This window comes from Pristis pectinata, chromosome 5 (genome assembly GCF_009764475.1).
Source record: "Pristis pectinata isolate sPriPec2 chromosome 5, sPriPec2.1.pri, whole genome shotgun sequence".
NCBI classification, from domain to species: domain Eukaryota; kingdom Metazoa; phylum Chordata; class Chondrichthyes; order Rhinopristiformes; family Pristidae; genus Pristis; species Pristis pectinata.
In genome coordinates, this window is record NC_067409.1 from 56,363,777 (window position 1) to 56,385,317 (window position 21,541).

Here is a 21,541-nt window from a genome sequence, read left to right on the forward strand (position 1 = left end):
GTCATAAAGGACAATTCACCTGCACCATTTCGGTACATTAAAATTTTAACACTCATAGAAAAGATGGGTTGATACCTTTTAGTTCTGGGCTGATTGACTCTATTGAACTAGAGCTCTTGGTAATAGGATATCCAAAAAGCCAGTACAGTACTAGAGACTGAATGAGGACACAGAGACTGAATGGGGACACAACTGCTACATTTCCACTGGTGAAAATTCAATCAATAACTTGACCACAGGGGTCTGAGTGCTCAGAAATCTACTTTCAGTGGAAGTAAATTCAATCTCTTTTAAGAAAATCCAAACATTGATTTTCAAAATCTAATGTCATAAGTGTTTACCCAAGATCAATGTTAAAATGATGTGGGAAAAGCAAATACCTCTTTGAAAGGTTACAGGAGATGCTACTTCAAAAATTTCTCTCTATCTGAATTACAGATACAGGTTTGGATGCATTGAACAGAAAGCTGTAGTCTGATGTCCAATCCATCTGTGAATATTAATTCCTCCAGTGCTCCCTATTAACACTGGATATCACAAGTTCTTGTTAGCCCTCAGCAGTAAATCTAAACTGTTGACTTCCATTCTGATGCCCTTGAATCACTCCAGCATTGGGATTTATGGAAACAATTAGTTTAATTTCTCTATGAGGTGTCAGTGCCTTGATAATTTAAAATATTATCTTGCTCTCCTAAGTTGCATTTACCCTTCCATGTTATGCTGTCTTCAAACAAGTGTTCTATGTTGGAGGTCTGTTATTCAGTATATAATGACCATGTACTTCCTCATGCCAATTACTTCACATGTGACCACTCATATATGTGCACACACATTGAAATCCCAGAGTCAAACCACACATGTCACCTGAAACGAGCCATCCATCCTTTGCCTTGAAAGTGATCAAACTTAAAGATCAGCAGGTCTGGAACTTTTGCTTACTGCTTGTTTTTGCCCTAAGGTAACAGGACTGGACAGATGTTCAAGTACAGTTGTCTAAAATTAAAAACATTCATTGACAAGGACACAGTATTTCCAAATGAAAGTTGTCAACTACCTATTCTTAAGTACACTTCCCCACATTCATTAAAATATATTTGTGTATGCTGTGCACCTGCACATCTTCAAATTGGCTAGACAATTAGTTATTTGCCAGAATATTTTTTCTTGCCTTTATTTTGAAACATCCTCGGTCGCAGTATAAATACCTGAAGAACTTTATTATTTACTGCTATATTTTAATAGGCCATGTATTAAATAATGATCAGTCCTCTCTTTAATCAGCTTTCAAGTTAACCTATGAAAGAATGATTGAAATCTATTTCCTCTGCCTTTGTATGAATTAATTATTTTATTATTAAATGTGAGTCTGAGGCTAGAAAACCTCACATTTAACTTTCTGTCTAGCTGGATTTCCTAAGCTTTAGGGAAACCAAGCAGCAGAAGGAAGGTGAGCACTGCTTAAGGGTATTGGTAACTTACTTTACAACACTGATTGTGGGACAGGAGGAGCTGGGTGCCCCTTTCTTCACTCTTAACCCCAAAGTTCACCTGCTTCTCTAGCAATGGACCCTCTCTCCACTACCCAACAGCAGTTGGAGGTTATGTACCTGTACAGTTGGCCTGCTTCTTAGTGCTCCCCACCTGACGGGAAGCCAAGCCCATCAAATAGACTGAATTTCAAGTGGGGAAACCAATCAAACAGCTGGGTTACCTATGGTATTAGCATATCTGGACATAAGATAAGCTATGGTACGGTAGTGTAGCGATTAGCATAACGCTTTATAGTGCCAGCGACCCGGGTTCAATTCCGGCCGCTGTCTGTAAGGAGTTTATACGTTCTCCCCGTGTCTGCGTGGGTTTCCTCCAGGTGCTCCGGTTTCCTCCCACATTCCAAAGACGTACAGGTTAGGAAGTTTTGGGCATGCTATGTTGGTGCCGGAAGCATGGCGACATTTGCGGGCTGCCCTCAGAACACTCAATGCGAAAGATGTATTTCACTGCGTGTTTTGATGTACATGTGACTAATAAAGATATCTTATCTTATCCAACAGCTGGGTTACCTATGGTATTAGCATATCCAGACATCCGTAGGTTCCCAGCCAAGACTCCAACCCTTTCTGTACTGGGACCCAAAGGACCCTGCTGAAGCTCTCATCTTAATATGGGCACTGGGCCTAATGAACATCCAGGCCTCGTTTAAGTTTAGAACACTGAATCTCTTTCTGAACTCAGTATCAGTGAAGCCTGGAGAGAGATGCACTGGGCTACAGGCAAGGCTTGGCGACAGTGGTCCTTGGCAGTCAGGTGGTGGAGGATAGTTAAGAACAGTCAAGGAACAAGGCCCAGTTTTGTTTGGCTCCTTGTGACACCTCGGCATTCCTGGACCTCTGTGCCCCCATGGAAGTGTTACAAGGATATCATTTGCTTACCCTTTAAATGGTCATAGACTCATACAGCATAGAAATAGGCATTTTGACACACCATATCCATGCCTCGCAGAAGTTCCTTTTTATACTAATCTCATTTGCCATCAATTAGTCCATAGCCTTCTTTGTGTTGGTAATTCAAATGTTCATCTAGATACTGATTAAATGTTATGAGTGTACCTACCTTCACCACCCACTCAAGCAATGTGTTCCAGGTTCCAACCACCTGGGTGAAAGAGTTCTTCCTAAGATCCCTCTAACCTTTTTATCTCTTGCCCTCAACATGCGGCCTCTAGCTATAGATACCTCTGCTATGGGGAAAGATTTCCACTATATATCCTATCTGTGCCCCTCATACCCCCATTAGATGCCCCCTCAGGGTCCTCCACTCCAAGGAAAACAAATCCAAACTATCCAGTCTCTCCTCGTACCTGAAATGCTCCTTACCAAGCAACGTCCTCATGAATTTCGTCTGCACACACTCTCCAGTGCAATCATGTCCTTCCTGTGGCAACCAGACAACTGTTCAAAGTGCTCTATCTGTGGCTTGACCAATGTTTTATAAAGCTAAACAATAACATGTCTGCTCTTATATTCTGTGCCCTGGCTAATGAAGACAAATATCCCATATGCATTCTTCACCACCTTATCTACCTACACTGCAAACCTTCAGGGATCCTTGGACTTGTACATTGAGGTCTCTTTGTTCCTCAATATTCCCTAAGGCTCTACTATTCATTGTGTATCTCCCACCTTTATTGATCCTCACAAACTGCATCACCACAAACTTAGTGGGATTAAGTTCCATCTGCCATTGCTTTGCCCACCTTACCGACTGATTAATACCGTTTTCTAACGTATAACTATCCTCCTCACTCAACAACACTACCGATTTTCATGTCACCTGTAAACTTACTAATTATACTTCCTACATTCACATCCAAATCATTAATGTATATAACAAAGAGCAAGGGTCTCAGCACTAATCTATGTGGTACACTTGTCACAGGCTTCCAATCACAAAAATAAACCCTCCACCATCACCCTCTGCCTCTTATAACAAAGCCAGTTTTGGATCCGATTTGCCCTGGATCCCATGGGCTCTAAGCTTTTGGATCATCCTTGTCAAAGGCTTTATTGAAGTCCATGTAGATTACATCAACTGCTTCCCCTCATCAATATCCCGTCTTTTGATATTGAAAAGGGAGCATTCCCCCAATTCAGGACCTCAATTTCCAGACCATCCTTATCCCTTTCTTAACCAACTTGAAATTTAGAGTTATGGTCATTATCTCTGAATTCTCTCCCACTACAATTACTAGCCAGGCTATATTCCCTAAGATTAGGTCTAGTGCTGCCCTTCTCTATTAGGACTATGAATGTAGTGGCTCAAAAGGCTCTTCTGGAAATGGATGCTCTTTAGAAATTCCACCCCACTACACCTTTCACACTAAAGTGATCTAGGTAATATTGGGTATCCCCTAATACTATAACCCTATTACTTTACCTCTCTCTAATTTGTCTAGATATCTGCTTCTCTCTCTCTCCTGTCTTAGGAGGCCTGTAGTGTACTCCCAGGAAAGTGATCACACCCTTTTGTTCCTAAGCTCCGTATGTCCTCATTTGAAGAGTCTTCCAGCTCATACTTCCTCATTACCACTGTAATGGACTCCTTTCTCAATAATGCAATGCCTGCTCCTCTGTTATATCCCCTGCCCCACCATCACACCTGAAGATTCTACATCCTGGAATGCTGAGTTGCCAGCCCTGTCCTTCTTTCAATCATGTCTCTGTGATAGCAATAATATCAAATCCTAATTTGTTCATCTGCCTTTACTGGTCAGACTCCATGCATCAAAATACTTGTAATTTAGTTCTGCATCCCACCCCCCCCCCCCCCCCCATGTGCCTTATCATGTCCCTGTCTGTTGTGCCACCCGGAATGACATAGTTTTTATTCCTTATTTGACTGCAGCTCTCTCCCCACTGTACATCAACTCTGTGTCTCCTGCCAAATTAACTGGCAATCTCCCTGCAAAGGAGGTTCAGGTACTGCCCATCCAGCTTGTACAGGACCTACCTTCCCCACAAGCAGCCCCAGTTGAGGGAGTGGCACAATGCCACAGCTAAGAGAGCTGCTGCTTCACAGCTCCATTGCTCTGGGTTCAGTGCTGATCTCCAGTGCTGTCTCTGTTGGAATTTGCACATTTTGGGTGGTAAATGCAGGTTGGTAGATTAAGTGGCCACTGTAAATTGCCTCTAGTGTAGGTAGATGGTAGAATCTGGGGGTAGTTGATGAGAATGTGGGGAGAATAAAATGGGATTAGTGTAACTGGGTGTTTGATTGGTGCAATTTTGGTGGATGAAGGCTTGTTTCTGTGCTGACTCTATAACTGTATCTCTCTCTCTCTCTCTTACTCCCTCTCTCTCCCTCTCTCTCTCTCCCCATCCCTCTCTCTCTCTCCATCTCTGACAAGATCTAAAGCCCTCCCTCCTACATCATCTCTTTAGCCACACATCATTCTGACTCCCATTTATTATTACTTCTCCTGTTTCTTTACTGACTAGCATACATGGCACTGGAAATAATCCAGAGATGTCCTGCTCTTTAACCTATGATCTAGTTCCCCTAGATTTATCTTTTTACTTTTGTCCTTAGTAGCAATGTGAACCACAACCTCTGGCTACTTACCCCCCTCCTTTAGAATGCGCTGCAATTGTTCTGTGATATCATTGACCCTGACACCAGGGAGGTAAGACACCCCAATGACATTCTGGTGTTATTGCTCCTGGGCAGCCAGTGATCCTGGCAAGGCAAGCGCTAGGTGCTGAAAGTCAGCAGTTAGAATAGTGTAAAGATCAGAATCATATCAAAAGCAGGTCGATGGATTTCACTGAATCCCTTGCTTCTCTGAGGCAGGGCCAGTAGACAGATGTGCACAGATCAAGGCCCAAGAGAAGCTGACTGCAGGCAATTTGATATGTCCTCACTGAAGACATGGGAGGGGGCTGGGGGATTACAATAGTGGGTTGTAAATTTAAGATTACGTGCAGATCTATAGTCTTTATCTTATTATTTACCTCACATGTAAGTGATGAAATTTCTAGGCTTAAAAGAATTCAGATAGCAAATACATTCACAGTCGCCAAGATTCTGGAAAAGGAAATGTGCCATTTACCTTAGCTGTAGGATGACCTTGTGTACATTAGATATATAAAAATCAAGGGACTATGTTCAGCTCTGCACTGCAAACATTTCATATGATCCCTGATTGACCCATGGACACTAATTGTGTGTAATTTATCATAGATGGGAATCTACACAAGTACCTGTTGTGTTATGTATTTAACAAAGCTCCTTTTTTCCAATCACAGAGATTGTCAACAAATGCCAGTTGCCACCAGAGAGTGGAATATGCCGTGCTTTCCTTAGAAGATATTTCTACAACATAACAACAAGAAGGTGTGAGCAGTTTGTGTTTGGGGGATGCCATGGCAATGCTAATAACTTCAAAGACATATCTTCTTGCCAGATGGAGTGCAATCCAATCTCATGTAATTCTTTCAAAACATCTTTTATTTATTTCAAGTCATTTTAATGGAATGATGCAATTGTGTACAAAAAGGTTTCCACCATTTGCACATGATTTCTTTACAGTGCTTCCCTCATTCTGTACTAAACTTAAAGACAGTGGAACCTGCACAGCTGATATCCCACGGTTTTACTTCAACCAAGATACCTACAGTTGTGAGAGATTCAGCTACACAGGTTGTGGCGGAAACGACAATAACTTTGTTACTCTTAAAGTCTGCCAAAAGATTTGTCAACCACGTAAGTCATGCATTTCCTAATACCTATAGGCCTGGGGAGGTACCTTCAGATTAAGAGATCAATTAGTGAATCAGGAGCAAAATCAATGTAGAAATTTCCTTGATATTTCAGGATATTAGCTATAAGCTATCTTTGATTATTTTTCCTGCACTTTTATTCCAAGTAGCAGAGAACAAGGAAGGAGAGTGAAATTGTGGCAAGTATGTTGGGGAGGTCAGGGAGTATGGGGTAGACAGGGAGTGTTGGAGATGGAAGAAGGTAAGTTTATTGGGCTGTAGGAAACATCCCTGCTCCTCTTGGCCCACAAGCAGAGCTATAAACACAATTGCCATCTTACTTGTTGGGTTTCCCAAGCCCAGGAAAGCCTGGCCAGGGTGAGCCAAAACATTAAGAAGCCTGTTACAATTGAGGCATATAGTCTCTTCAAGACTCTTACTGGCCAACCTGTCTCCCAAGAATGAATTAGTTTCCCATCCTTCTTTCACCCATGCTAAAGTTGGACATGGGGAGAAGTGAAGCAAATTGGAGATATTTGAACTTTAACCTCAGTTGACCCTAAACCCATTTGTTCTTGGGAATGGAAGAAAGATTAACATATTATCTCTGTCCCAATTGTAGAATTTTACAGTACTCCATTGCAATTTATTTCTCAATAACTTAGAACACCAAACTAGATAATTAATTGCCAAAATTACACTTCATTTTCAGAGCACATCAATGGGCAATGTTTGCACACATTTATACAATTATCCATATGGTTCCTTTACAATAACACTAAATCTGAGAGCCTTAATATCTTATGCAATAAAGTTCTGGTCACTCTGAATGACCTTTATCCAACAAGGTGCACTTCCTTAGGTGCAGTCACCTCAAACATCCATGTTGGGGAATTGCGATATTTTTGTATCGAATGTATAGGTAAAATAGCAGAGACAACGAGCCAGGTTAAGCCCTATAACTTTTCAGGTTTTTTTTTCCAGAAATGAAAGAAACAAATTGAGATAGAAGTTAGTTTCCTAACAAACTGTCTTGGTGTTGTGGCCTTGGCAAAGTCACTGTCATGATTCTTCTTGGCATTTGTTTTTCAGTTTTCCAGAGTATTAATTTCCATGGCTGGTTTAGGGAATTCCCACACCATATCCCTGCACCAACTCAGTAAATGCAAATGGAGATTTCTTTGCAAGGCTTGGATATAAATTATGGAATCTCTCATATCTATATCATTATTAATTGTAGACATGTGCAACACAAATATTCATACTAAAGCAAGTAAATGCAATCTATAGATTTCTATGTAGGGAATAGATATAGGCTGAATATAATGTCCCTTTTGGTCTGCAATTAGAAATACATTAATAATATCACACTATGTTAAAAAAAGGAACAAATTAATATTAGTAATCAAGGATAGTATTGTTGTGCATCAAAACCCAGTGCAGAGAATGGTTTTATAATCCTGCCGCCAGCCTGCATGTGGGACTACAACTGGGTGTTGATCCTTTATAGTCCATTCCTTCTCTGCGTTATTCTCATGCTGTCTTAAGTGAATAGCTCCAGGTAAAAGCCCAATAAGTGTGCACCAGCCATATCAATCTGCTAAAACACAAAAGATTCTGCAGATGCTGGAATCTGAACCTTCCACCCCATGAGCCTCCACATCCAACACATCATTCTCCACATCTTCCTCCACCTCCAACAGGATCCCAGCACCAGGCACATCTTCCCCTCCCACCCCTCACCTGCTTTCCGCAGGGATCACTCTCTCCGTGACTCCCTTGTCCACTCGTCCCTCCCCACCAACCACCCTCCTGGCACTTATCCCTTCGACTGTGCAAAGTTGCCCCTACACCTCCTCCCAAAATCACCATTCAGGGCCCTAGACAGTCCTTCCAGGTGAGGCAGCGCTTCACCTGTGAATCCGAGAGTGTCATTTATTGCATCCGGTGCTCCCAGTGCGGCCTCCTCTACATTGGTGAGACCCGACACAGATTGGGCGACAGCTTCATCGAGCACCTTCACTCTGTCTGTCATACCAGCAAGGATCTCCCAGTGTCCAGCCACTTCAATTCCACATCCCACTCCCATACTGACATGTCTATCCATGGCCTCCTCTACTGCCACGTTGAGGCCAGACACAGATTGGAGGAGCAACACCTTGTATTTCTTCTTGGGTGTCTCCAATCTGATGGCCTCAACATCAATTTCTCTAAATTTCAGTAACCCCTCCCCTCATTTTTTCCCCTTCCCCCCATACATTTTCCTTCATTCCTGTGGCCCCCTCACCCCTTCTCTTTCCCTTCCCCCACCCTCATGACCTGCCCATCCATTCCCCACCACCCCTTTATTCCATGGTCCACTGCCCTCTCCTACCAGATTCCTTACTCTTCAGCCCTTTGCCTCTTCCACCTATCACCTCTCAGCTTCTTACATCACTCCCTTTCACCCCCCTTCCTCACCCACCTACTTTCCCCCTCACCTGGACCAACCCATCAGCCTGCCAGCTTGTGCTCCTTCCCTTCCCCCTACCTTTTTATTCTGGCTTCTGCCCACTTCCCTTCCAGTCCTGATGAATGGTCTCAACCTGAAATGTCGACTGTTTATTTCCCTCCATAGATACTGCCTGACCTGCTGGGTTCAACTCACATTTTGTGTGTGTTGCATATCAATCTGGAAGGACAGACAGATATTATACGTAACCCCAAAGGAATTTTACATATAACTATATATATAGTTACCCAGCACGTAAACTTACTTTGGGGTTATGTATAATCAGTTTTTACTTACCAAAACTGAATTAAGCATTAACACAAACAGCTAAAAGGACAGAAATAGTCAACTATCAGGCAGAGAGTATAGATACCAAAGAATGCTTCAGAAATGTCAGTCCATTTGGATACTGCAATCTGTTCAAAAATAAGAAATAAGTCCATGAGATCATTCTGGACAGTGATAATTGAGGTCTGCGGATTGCTTGGTCTGAAACAGGTGAGATCAGAAACAGGCAGCAATGACAACCCTGTCATGCAAGTGTGAAATGCTTGTTATAGGACAGTAATCCCGAAGTTTCTGAGTCGGCACTGGAAATGTGTGCATGAAATCTGGAATTTAAATCAGTGGAGTTATAATCTCTGATCACAACTGAACTGAAGCAAAAATTTTGACTTCCAGGTCCCTTATCTCCGAGCTGTGAAAAGGGCCCGATGCCTGCCCGCATAATGCATTAAAACTAGATTTTAAGGAATGATAGAATTTGGAGGAGCCAGATGGTTCGAGAATGAGTGTTGCTAGTTTATTCAAGCTACACATTGTGTCTTCCATGTTTTTCTAGTATATATACTCTTACATGACACACACAGGTTTATACAATTGGTGCCCATTTATTGCATTCTTGCTGGGAGTTGTCTAGATTCATAGATTTACACAGCACGGATAAAGGCCCTATGGCCCAGCTCATTTATGCTGACCAAACTGCCTACCTGAGCTAGTCCCATTTGGCTGTGTTTGGCCCACATCCCTCTAAACCTTTCTTATCCATGAACCTGTCCAGATGTCTTTTAAACATTGTAATTGTGTCTGCCTCCACCACTTTCTCTAGCAGCTCGTTTCCTATCCATGCCCCTGATAATTTTATAACCCTCTGTAAGTTCACTCCTCGGCCTCCTTCACTCCAGGTAAAACAGTCCCAGCCCACCTAATCTCTTCTTATAACTCAAGCCCTCCAGTCCAGGCCAACATTCTTGTGAATTTTTTCTGCACCCTCCCTTTCTTAATCACATCCTTCCCATATCATGTTGGCCAGAACCACACACAATACTCCAGGGGTGGTCTAACCAACCTTCTGTACAACCATAACATGATGTCTCAACTATTGTACTCAATGCCATGGCCGACGAAGGCAAGCATGATGTATGCCTTCTTCACCACCCTGTATACCTGTGTTGTCACTTGCAGGGAACTATGTACTCATATCACTAGGTCTCTCTGTTAAACAACACTCTCCAGGGCCTTGCCATTTACTGTGTATGTCTTGGCCTTGTTCAACTTCCTAAAATGCATCACTTCACATTTGTCTGAGTAAAGTTCCATCTGCCATTCCTTTGGCCACTTTCGTGTTCACCTGGATCCTGCTGTAACATTAGACAATTTTTTTCACTGTCCTCTATACCATAAATTTTGGTGTCATCTACAACTTACTAATCATGTCAGCTACATTCTTATCCAAATCATGAATATATATGACAAACAACAGTGGACCCAGCACCAACTCCTGTGGCACACCATTGGTCACAGGCCTCCACTCTGAAAAGCAATCCTCCACTAGCGCCCACTACCTCCTACCACTAGGCCAATTTTGTATCCAATTGGCTTAATCACCCTGGATCCTGTGAGTTCTAACCTTCTGGACCGGCCTACCATGCAGAACCTTGCCAAAGGCCTTGCTAAAGACAACATCTACCGTCCTGCCCTTGTCAATCAACATCTCAGAGAATATATCTTGGGCCCAACACATTGATGCAATCACGAAGAAGGCATGCCTGCGGCTCTACTTCATTAGGAGCTTGAGGAAATTTGGTATGTCAACAAAGACTCTTGCAAATTTCTACAGGCGTACAGTGGAGAACATTCTGACTGGTTGAATCACAGCTTGGTATAGAGGGTCCAACGTGCACTATTTATTTATTTTTGTAACTTATAGTAATTTTTATGTCTTTATGTCTTGCACTGTACTGCTGCTGCAAAACAACAAATTTCACGACATGTCAGTGATAGCAAACCTGATTCTGATTCAGTCCTCTTGGTCACCTTTTCAAAAACCTCAATCAAATTCATGAGACATGATTTCCTATGCACAAAGCCAGGCTGACTATCCCCAATCAGTCTTTGATTTCTGCACCCTTTAACTACAGCACTGGGAACACTGCATAAAACAACTGGGCTACAAAGGATAAAAGTCTACTTGAAGTCACCCAAAGTGTATCACTATAATTACTTTCAGCTGCAGTTAAGACAGGAGGGAGATAGTTTTTCCAACAATAGCACTTACAGTAGCTCTTTCCAACCATGTTGAGGAAGTGAGCAGCAGGACAGTTATGCTCAAGCTCAGAACGCACGATTTAATGACCTAACTGGGTCAAGAAAGTGAATGGACAAATCAATTGCTATGCTTCAGGCTCTGTACTTCCTCATTTGTTAGAGTTGCATGTGATCTCACTTCTCACGCAGAAAAAATTTGGTAGCACTCATCCTTTATTTTCAATTCACCCAAAAAACTGTTATACAGATATATGTCCACCTCAACAAGTGCATTGCATCCAGCAGGCAGTTACATTATTCACAGGCCTTTCACATGAAGAGCAGGTGTTGCACCACGTGAATGCAAATGATTCCTTACAAGGAATGAAATCTGTATTAAGCCTCACAATGTTTATCCTGAACGTAAGGCATGACAAAACATTACTGTTCTAAGGTGGAAACCCTACCAATTGTTTCCTTCTTGAATCAACCTCCTGGAAGGTATCTGTTTTATTGCAGTATCTGTTCAATGTTGCCACTCACACATCCTAAAAGCGGGCAGGTTGGTAGGTTAATTGGCCCTACCAATTTATCCCTAGTATGTAGGTGAATGGTAGAATCTGAGGGCAGTTGGTGGGAACGTGAGGCGAATAAATTGGATTCATGTACGATGAAAATAAATGGATGTTTGATAGTCATTGCAGATTCTGTGGGCTAAAGGACCTGTTTCCATGCTGCATGACACCATGGCTCTGTGGCTCTTAGGCATGATCCACTGGGAGTTCTCTATCCTTTCCAACATGTTAGGGAATTTTAATCTGAGGGTAATGTGTAAAGTAGAATCATTTGAATGTTGCTTCGCATTCCGAAATCAGCTCACCTGGTACTTCTTATAGTCTGGCTCCTGTTTGAGGACAGCACAGTGCAATTGCTGACTCATTAGGTGATTTAGATAACTTGGAATAAGTAATGCTGCAGGCATGTGAAACTTCTCCATCTGTAACTGAGATTGCATGGTTAATGTCCTCTTAACTGGTTTTCCTTTAACATCTGACTTGCTTTTATTCCAAAGTTTTTAACAACTACAAATCTACTTGCAGCATTTCTTCTTTCCTGCCATAGGTATTGCTAATTGATTAACCAATGTTGCTAAGTAACAACTAAGTTAGATCCTTCTCAGAACTTGTTAATTACATTATTTGGTCTGCTGTACTAATTGCAGCACAACCTGAAGATGAATTCTGTAGAAATCAACCTGAATCAATTGGTTCGCATAGCTTTAAAATCCACCAGAGCCTCAAGTATTAATATTATTTAATTTAATGATCTAACCTCACTTCAGGTGAGTCTAGCTAACTTGTGAAAGAGGAAAGTTCTATACTTCAATAATAGCAACTTTAATGCCTATAATATTGACCTAGGGTGCTTTGCAGGGGCATATGGTTAAAAAGAATGAATGCCAAGGAGTGAATAAAGAAGCAAGTTTTAAGAGCCTTAGAAAGAGTAGAGAAGATAGGGAGTCTTAGAGTGTGAGTTCTGAGCCTTGGATACTGCTGCTGAAGGAAATGCTGGAGGAACACATGAGGAATGGTATAGTAAGGAATGGAGGGTGGCATAGGGGAAATACTGAAGTCAAAGTTAGAGAATATTACAAAGATAGGGAAGAGTGAGCTGAGCAAAGACTCAACAAGGGATAAGAACTGTAAAATTGAGCCATTGGGGATTGGCATTAATGTAGTTTAGATCAAATCAGCCTGTATGCACCCAGCTAATACTGTCCATAAGTATTGCCAGAGGCAATTTAACATTCTAGTGCTCTCCACTAAGCTACGTGTATTTTTAAGAGACAAGAACTTGATGAGAATACTCAGCCAATGTGAATAGAGAAACAGACCTAACATTTCAGGTTGATGATCATGATTAAGGTCAGCAATCTGAGACATTAACTCTTTTCTTCTCTCTAGAGCTGCTGCCCAATTTGCTGAGTATTTCCAGAGTTTTCTATTTATTCTAGATTTCCAGCAGATACAGTGGTATGGTACTTTTCTTTAAGCAGTGTGATCACTACATGATTAAAACAACTTAACTGTGTACAGAAGTGGTGCTGGCATATGAGATGAAATTTTAGCATATCCTAAATCCCCTGCATGGACTGTAAAAGATTAAACCCATGATGTGATTCTATCTGCTGCAGTAGCTCCCACTTCCCAGAGGAAAATGATTGTTAGCTGGTAGGTTGGTCAATTCTGCAGGGCCTGTAACTTAGCCAATTGCAGGTCAGGAAGGACCAAAAATGAGTGGTGAGAATGCGAGTGTGGAGGGGTGGTGAGGAATGCAGTGTTACTTATACGGCAGGTATTCCAGTCCAGTGCTATGATTGACCAGAGATTGTTGGAATTGATTACTCCAGGGACAACCAAATCCAAATTCTCTGAGAAAGTTCCAACTAGAATATCAGCTGATATCCACTTATGTGTGACTATGTGGAAATTGTATGAGAGCATAGGGATGATTCATGGCCAGAAATTTCTAGTCAAATTTCCCAACTGGTGCAAAATGACACAGAAATAGACATTAATACATTTCCTTTCAAAAAGGATCAAGTTTTACCTAATGCAATTGTAGTTCTGGATACATAGTTTGTGGTCTCCAGGTCGACTTCTTCCCCATAACAAAAATTCTAGGCATGTTTAATATCCATAAATCCTTCTCACATTCCCCAGCTATCCATGGTGTGGCTATTATAAATAATAGCCTGATCATTTTACATTTAGTTTTAGCATAATGAAGAACTGATACACCTCTCTCAGATATATATGTATATTTTTGGAGTTGTAACACACCAAACCTTGACCATAGCTAAGATTCTTTTGAAACATATCTTCAGGCACTGAGCCAATGAATGTCCTCCATCCAAAATGTATCCGTTATCTATGAACCAAAACCAAAAACTCTGCAGATGCTAGAATTAGAAACGAAAATAGAAATAACTAAAGACACTGAGCAGATGCCAACAGAACACAAGGCAGTCAATGTTCCAAGGCACTTCCCTGAAGCTCAGAGTATCAGCTGATCTCTTTGTCTGAACAGACGCTGTTTACTTGTCTGAGGTTCTCTAATATTTCCTTCTATTGATGGTTTCAGAATACTCCATGAAATAGCAAAAACAAATATACGAACCCAGAAAACTTCTCACTTCCTTCATATTCGGGACTTGGCAGGTCCTGAATATGAGAGAACTGAGATGAATCTAACAAGTATGGTTAAGAAAAACCCCCAAGAGGTTCTATAGATATATTAAGAGTAAAAGGGTGGCTAGGGAGAGAGTAGGTCCCCTTTGCGATCATCAGCGATGCCTATGTCTCGAGCCACAAGAGGTGGGTGGCATTTCTAACAAATATTTCTCCTGTGTGTTTACTGAGAAGAAAATCATGGTTGCTCAAGAGATAAGGGAAACAAGTGGAGATGTTTTGGAGGGATTTCATAGTACCAGGGAGGAGGTATTTGCAGCCTTACAGTGTGTCAAGGTGGATAAATTCCCAGGGCCTGACCAAGTGCATCCTCTGACTTTGTGGGAGGCTAAATTGTGGAGGTCCTTATGTTGATATTTGCTTCATCATTAGCCACTGGTGAAGTTCCTGAAGACTTGGAAGGTGGTTAATGTCATTCTGTTGTTTAAGAAGGGTAGCAAGGACAAGCCAAGGAACTACAGGCCGGTCAGCCTGACATCAGTAGTGGGGAAGTTACTGGAGGGAATTCTGAGGGACAGGGTCTACCAGCATTTGGATAGACAGAACCTCATTAGGAGTCAGCATGGCTTTGTGCATGGAAAGTCGTGTTTGACAAATCTTCCAGAGTTCTTTGAGGAGGTAACCAAAAGGGCAGATGAGGGTAGGGCATTGGATGTTGTCTATTTGGACTTCAGCAAGGCCTTCAACAAGGTCCTGCATGACAGGCAGGTCTGCAAGTTTAGGTCCCGTGGAATCCAGGGAGAGCTGGTTAGGTGGATTCAAAATTGGCTCAGAGGTAGGAAGCAGAGGGTGGTGATTGAAGGTTGTTTCTTAGAATGGAGACCGGTGACTAGTGGTGTGCTGCAGGGGTTGGTGTTGGGACCGTTGTTATTCATTATTTATGTAAATGATTCGGATGCGAATGCACAAGGCTTGATCAGTAAATTTGCGGATGACGCGAAATTAGGAGGTACTGTTGATAGGGAAGAAGATTATCGTAGATTACAGAGGGATCTTGATCAGTTAGGGAAGTGGGCCAAGGAGTAGCAAATAGATTTCAATACAGATAAGTGTGAGGTGATACGATTTGGAAAATCAAACCAGCGTAGGACTTATACTATGAATGGTAGGGTACTAGGGAGTGTAATGGAACAGAGGAGCCTAGGAGTACAAGTGCATGGTTCATTGAAAGCAGCGTCACAGGTAGACAGGGTGGTGAAGAAGGTGTTTAGCATGCTGGCCTTCATCAGTCAGGGCACTGAGTACAGGAGTTGAGACATTATATTGCAGTTGTATAAGTCATTGGTGAGGCTGCACGTGGAGTACTGTGTACAGTTTTGGTCACCCTGTTATAGGAAAAACATGGGTAAACTGGAAAGAATGCAGAAAAGATTTACGAGGATGTTGCCAGGACTACAGGGCCTGAGTTATAGGGAGAGGTTGGACTGGCAAGGTCTTTATTCCTTGGAACGTAGGACAATGAGGGACGACCTCATATAAGTGTTTAAAATTATGTAAAGCACAAATAAGGTGGAAGGTCTTTTCCCCAGGGTATGAGAGTCCAAAACTAGGGGGCATAGATTTAGGGTGAGGAGGAACGGTTTAAAAGGGACCTGAGGTGCAACTTTTTCACACAGAGGGTGGTGAGTATATGGAATGAACTGCCAGAGGAAGTGGTTGAGGCAGGTATAATAGTATCATTTAAGAAGCACTTGGGTAAGGACATGGAGGGGAGAGGCCTGAAGGCTTATAGGTGAAATGCAGGAAATTAGGACTAGCTAGGTGGACAATGAGGTTGGCATAGACTGGTTGGGCTGAAGGGCCTGTATTCGTGTTGTATTGCTCTATGACTCTATGACCTCTAAGTCCTATACAGTCCGACCATAGCTGTCCCATGTCAGAAATCCATTAATCCCTTCATACTTGTATAAGATGAATGATTTCCTTTATCACAGCACACCTTGGCTAAACCCATATATATTTTAACCAGATCAAGTCAAGCTTTCCTTGACTTGCTTGACAGCTATTATCTGTCGATAATATAATTTAAGTATAAGATAAATGATAAACTAAGTAGCCTTGCTTGGCACTTTTCTTTCTAACAATTCATTTAAACCATCGTGTCTAATTATCATCTTTGAAGGGTTCAGACAGACATTTTAATTAAAACCAATCAAGCTGAGAAAACATTTTGAACAGTGGGAAGATTCATACATTTAAACAACGGTTTAATTATAACAACCTTACAAACAAACACTAACTTAAGTCAATTTCATAAGATGTTCTCATTTGAATTGAATGTATGGATACTTTAAAATGACTGAAATCTGTAATATCTGCATCAAAATAAACAGGGAAATTATCTTTTTTAAACTCTTCTCAAGTTGTGACAGAACTTTTAAGTCATGAAGAGCAAATATCACTTCATTTTTGTTCCATTATTGCCTAATATAGTGTCTATATATAGCACAATGTGTATCATTTTTTAACATTTTATTTCCTTCTTGTTAGGAGTCAGAAAACAATCGAAGAAGAAATTTTTTGCTGCACTCAAATATAACTAAACCACATTGAAGAAGAAAACAGTATTTAAAAAACCTGAAGATGATGATTTAGATATCTATTATCATTATTCTAGTTCAAGGGTTTTCTATGTGTTTTTTATAATTGAAAAAAAAGAGTTGAGACAACTTGCCTCCAAAGTTTCTGAACAAGAAACAAGGATTACAATCAACATCAAAATCTCCCAGAGCATCCCAAAAGTAGAGATTCTTCCAGATTATTCTGTTGATACATTTATACAGATGTCATTAACTTTGCTTATGAATCTTTCCAACAAAGGGCAGGAAATTAAAGAAAGCTTACGAATTATTTACCTGTGGAAATATTTGATGGCCCAAATTGTCATTGTGGGGAAAATTACCAAATACATTCAAATTTACACCAATTTAAAATGGAAAAATTCAAAAGTAGATCATTTGCTCAATTTTCACGCAAAATGTGCACACCTTTGCCTCAGATAATCTCTTATTGACATGAACACTCCCTCAGAACCCTTTTTGTCATCCTCACTCTTCATTTCAGTGATTTACTTGAGTTTAAACAATGTAAACCTTCTGCTTTCTCTATTCCCCTCACAATTGTGCCTTACATTAAAACACTGGCAAGTTAATTCCTACATGCAATGTAATTGTAGTTAAATGATGCTTACCTTCTTTGACCTATTTCTGATGGTGACGGGGCACAGGCAAGGCAGAGAAGCAACATACGTATATATAGGGGTATAAAAAGGGAGAATGTAAGCTCTGTTTTCAAAAGAAAAGCTTGGCAAATCATTGATATTTTGTCAGGTAATGTAACATTGTGGCTTTGAATAATTAGATTCAGTTGAAACCTTTTATATAATACTGTTATGCTTTTCTGAATGCAAACTAAATACATTAACTGAATAAATATTGTGCATAATTATACCTTAAATATGGGAAATATGAGTGTTGCGTAAATTCTAAAGGCTTTTCCTTGGTCAGATAGATTCTGTATTTTGTTTTCTCCTGTGAACTCAAAATACGTTTGCTTTAAAAATATTGTACTAAACCCATAATAAAATGAAAACATGAAATGCAAATCATGTAGTTGTAAATATGCATGTTATGTGATTATGTTATGGATCTCTTGAGCACAACATATGTAAATCTACATTATAACCTTAGTTTTTGGAAAAATGTTTGTTCTTAAAAGTTTGCAGTGTTTTCTTCGATGGACTAATCCCTGTTCTGACATTCAGGACAATGGGCAGCATAGTGGCTCAGCTAGAAGAACTGTTGCCTCGCAAATCCAGTAACCTAGGTTCAATCCTGAACTTCAATGCGGTCTGTGTGGAATTTGCATATTCTTCTTTGGACTGTGTGGGTTTTCCTCCAGGTAGTGCAGTTTTTTCCCACATTCAAATCATTAATTGACCACAAAGTTGTCCCTAGTGTATAGATGAGTGGTAGCATCTGGGGAGAGTTGATGGAATTGTGGAGAGACTAGATCACAGGAAAAATGAATGGGTGAATGGGATTGTTCTGTGAGGGACCAAATGGTCTCATTCTATGTTGAAGGAAATATGAATTTGTATTGATTATCTGCTTGTTGCCAATTAAACCAAATTAAACACAACACACGAAAAACCACACCAAATAAACACGATCAGTTCAAACAACTCAAAGATTCACTACAAAGTACCAAAACAAACTTCATTAACTCTTTCGTTACACAACTCTTTTGGCAGTTTCACAATCTACAAAACTCATTAACCCTATTCAGATATTACCCGCCCTAGATGAACCTGGCCAGGGTTCAATGTGGCGAGTTCCTCTCTGAGTCAGAGTCTTGGGGTCTTCTTCTGCAACTGTTGGTCTTCAGAGCTATTGTTATTGATCATCTCATGAGGCACTTTTTTATACATTTTTTTGCAAACCTTTCAGATTCTACTTTGATTTTATAGCCAATTACATGTCTATGTCAATTCCTTTTCCATATATGTACTTGTTGTTTGATACTTTCAAGTTCTTGCTGGTTCCCATAATCACCTTAGCCACCTGGTCTGCAATTATCAGAATTTAGACTTGTACAATACTGTCCCTGGTACAGCAGTATCTCAAAATTGTTTGTGTCTCTCAGTATCAGGAATAGTGGGGGAAAACACAGCACTGTAAAGTTGTCTCAGGTGGAAAATCACTACAGTTACGTTCCCAAAGTGACACTAATCAAATATTCAAAAGTCAATGTGACCCCACTTCACATTGTCCCTTCAGGCCAGCTCTCTTGTTGTTTTCAATTCTTCTATCTAACTTTCTTCTCTCCTCTCCTCAACTGTCTACACTCCCTTCAGAGCTGGGTACAAGCAAAGGGCTGTTACAGTATTTGAATGCACTTCAGTGCTGAACCTTCAGATGATTGAGAACAGTAACCACAGCCTCAATTTCCCTGCTAACTGACCAACTGACTGGTTGCGAGGTGGGAAAATCAGTAACAGGAAGGCTCTTGGTGATGAGGGAAAGCTTAGCCCTGCAGGTTGGGTGAGTTACGTCAGTTGTGATTCCAGTACGGGGTACTCATTGTTGCATTGGGCATCATTGCCAAGCCCTGGTTGGAACAGGAGCAAAGCCATTGCTGAACTAACGGCAGAAAATTGAGGTTGCTAGTTGAAGGAAAACTATTTCTGAAGGGGGAAGGCTTTCAGTCAAGGTTGTGAGGTAGTGGGTGGATTTGGTTGCTTGGAGAAAGAAGTTATCAGACTGCGGAGGGAAAAGCCTGCAATTGTGGCAGGGGAGAGTGCGGAGTGTGGAGGGAACATGGGCAGATATACAGAGAGAGAGAGAGAGAGACAGACAGACAGACAGACAGACAGTAGGGTAAGGGCTAAAAGGAGGGCAGTCTGTGGGAGAGGGTGAAGAGGTCAGAAAATAGGTCTGGAGAGGGGAGAGATAACACTAAGTAGAAGGGTTCAGGGACATGGAGGACTGCAGATGAGGTATCCAGGGGGAGAGTGGGTGAGGGAGCTGGGAAGCAAAGAAGAAGGTAGTAAGCAAGGGCTTGTGGTGGGTGGGTGTGTGTGTGTGTGTGTGTGTGTTTGTGTGTGTGTGAGAGAGGGAGGGAGAGAGAGGGAGGGAGAGAGGGAGAGAGAGAGAGAGAGAGAAAGACAGAGTGGGTTCGAGCAGATAGCACAATGTTCCTGATTTTTTATGAGTATTTTTATAACAAGAAGTACAAGCAGACTTTGCTTCTGTGACATGAGCTTCTCTGTAAAATTACTCATTAAGGAACAGTAGCAATGTGTTAATTAGCAGTTAACATGATTCTCACATTGAAGGTTTTTGCCAAAGTTGCCTCTGCTCGAAAAAACAGCGAAGGTCAGTGATATACAGGCGACCCCCGTGTTGTGGGAGGTTACGTTACTGGAAAACAAGCAGCATTGTGATTTTCCATAACACGAAGCTGCATCATCTTCACGTGTCAAGAAAGACAAGTTGAAAAAAAATGTTGTGTTGAGTAATTTACTATTGTTCACATAAATTCTGTTAGAGCAAATTTTATTCTATATTTCAAATTTTTGGGTAGTGATTTGTGAATTTTGTAAGGGAAAATTTCCGTAAACCGAATGGCCATAATGTGGAGGTGGGGGGGGGGGGGGGGGGGGGTTGCCTGTATATGGATTCCCAAAATAAAATTTTATCTGCTCTCTCAATGTTAAGTATTGAGATAAAATGTAACTCAGGAAGTACTACAGAACATCAAACAGAACAGGAACAAGCCCTTCATCCCACAATGTTGTGCTGAACTAATTAAGCTAAATGATGCCTAATTACAAAAATCCCTTCTGCCTACACATGGTCCATATCCCTCTATTCCATGCATATTCATGTAGCTATCTCAGAGCCTCTTAAATGCCTCTTTCATATCTTCCTTCACCACTATTCCTGGCAGCACATTCCAGACACCCACCATTCCCTGTGCAAAAAACTTGCCCCACACATCTCCTTTGAACATACCCCCCTCACCGCAAATGCATGTCCTCTAGTATTAGACATATCCACCCTGGGAAAAAGATACCAGTTATCTACTGTATGCCTCTCATAATTTTATAAACTTCTATCAGGTCTCCCCTCAGTCTCCACTACTCCAGAGAAAACAACCCAAGTTTGTCCAACCTCTCCTTATAGCAACTGCCCTCTAGTGCAGGCAGCACCCTGGTAAACCTCTTCTGCACCCTCTCCAATGCCCCCACATCCTGCCTATAATGGGGTGACCAGAATGTAATTCAATACTCCAGATGCAGCCTAACCAGAGTGTTATAAAGCTGCAACATAACTCCTGACTCTTGAACTCAATGCCTTGTCTAATAAAGGCAAGCATGCCATATGACTTCTTTACCACCCTATCAACCTGTGCAGCCACTTTCAGGGAGTTATAGATTTGGACCCCAAGATCTCTCTGTACATTAATGCTGTTAAAGGTCTTGCCATTAATAACGTACCTTCCCTTTACATTTGATC

The 21,541-nt window shown here is 41.3% G+C and overlaps 1 protein-coding gene across 2 annotated transcripts in view; it reads left to right on the forward strand.

Annotated features, from left to right (window-relative positions):
• tfpi2 (tissue factor pathway inhibitor 2) overlaps positions 1–18,126 on the forward strand; it is a 54,057-nt gene extending 35,931 nt beyond the window's left edge. For both annotated transcript variants that reach the window (XM_052016455.1, XM_052016456.1), the window contains 3 exons: positions 5,802–5,981; positions 6,085–6,258; positions 17,013–18,126. In XM_052016455.1, the coding sequence (XP_051872415.1) occupies positions 5,802–5,981; positions 6,085–6,258; positions 17,013–17,065 (407 nt within the window). In that variant the 3' untranslated portion in view covers positions 17,066–18,126. The remainder of the gene's footprint in view (positions 1–5,801; positions 5,982–6,084; positions 6,259–17,012) is intronic.
• The last annotated feature ends 3,415 nt before the right edge of the window (positions 18,127–21,541 follow it).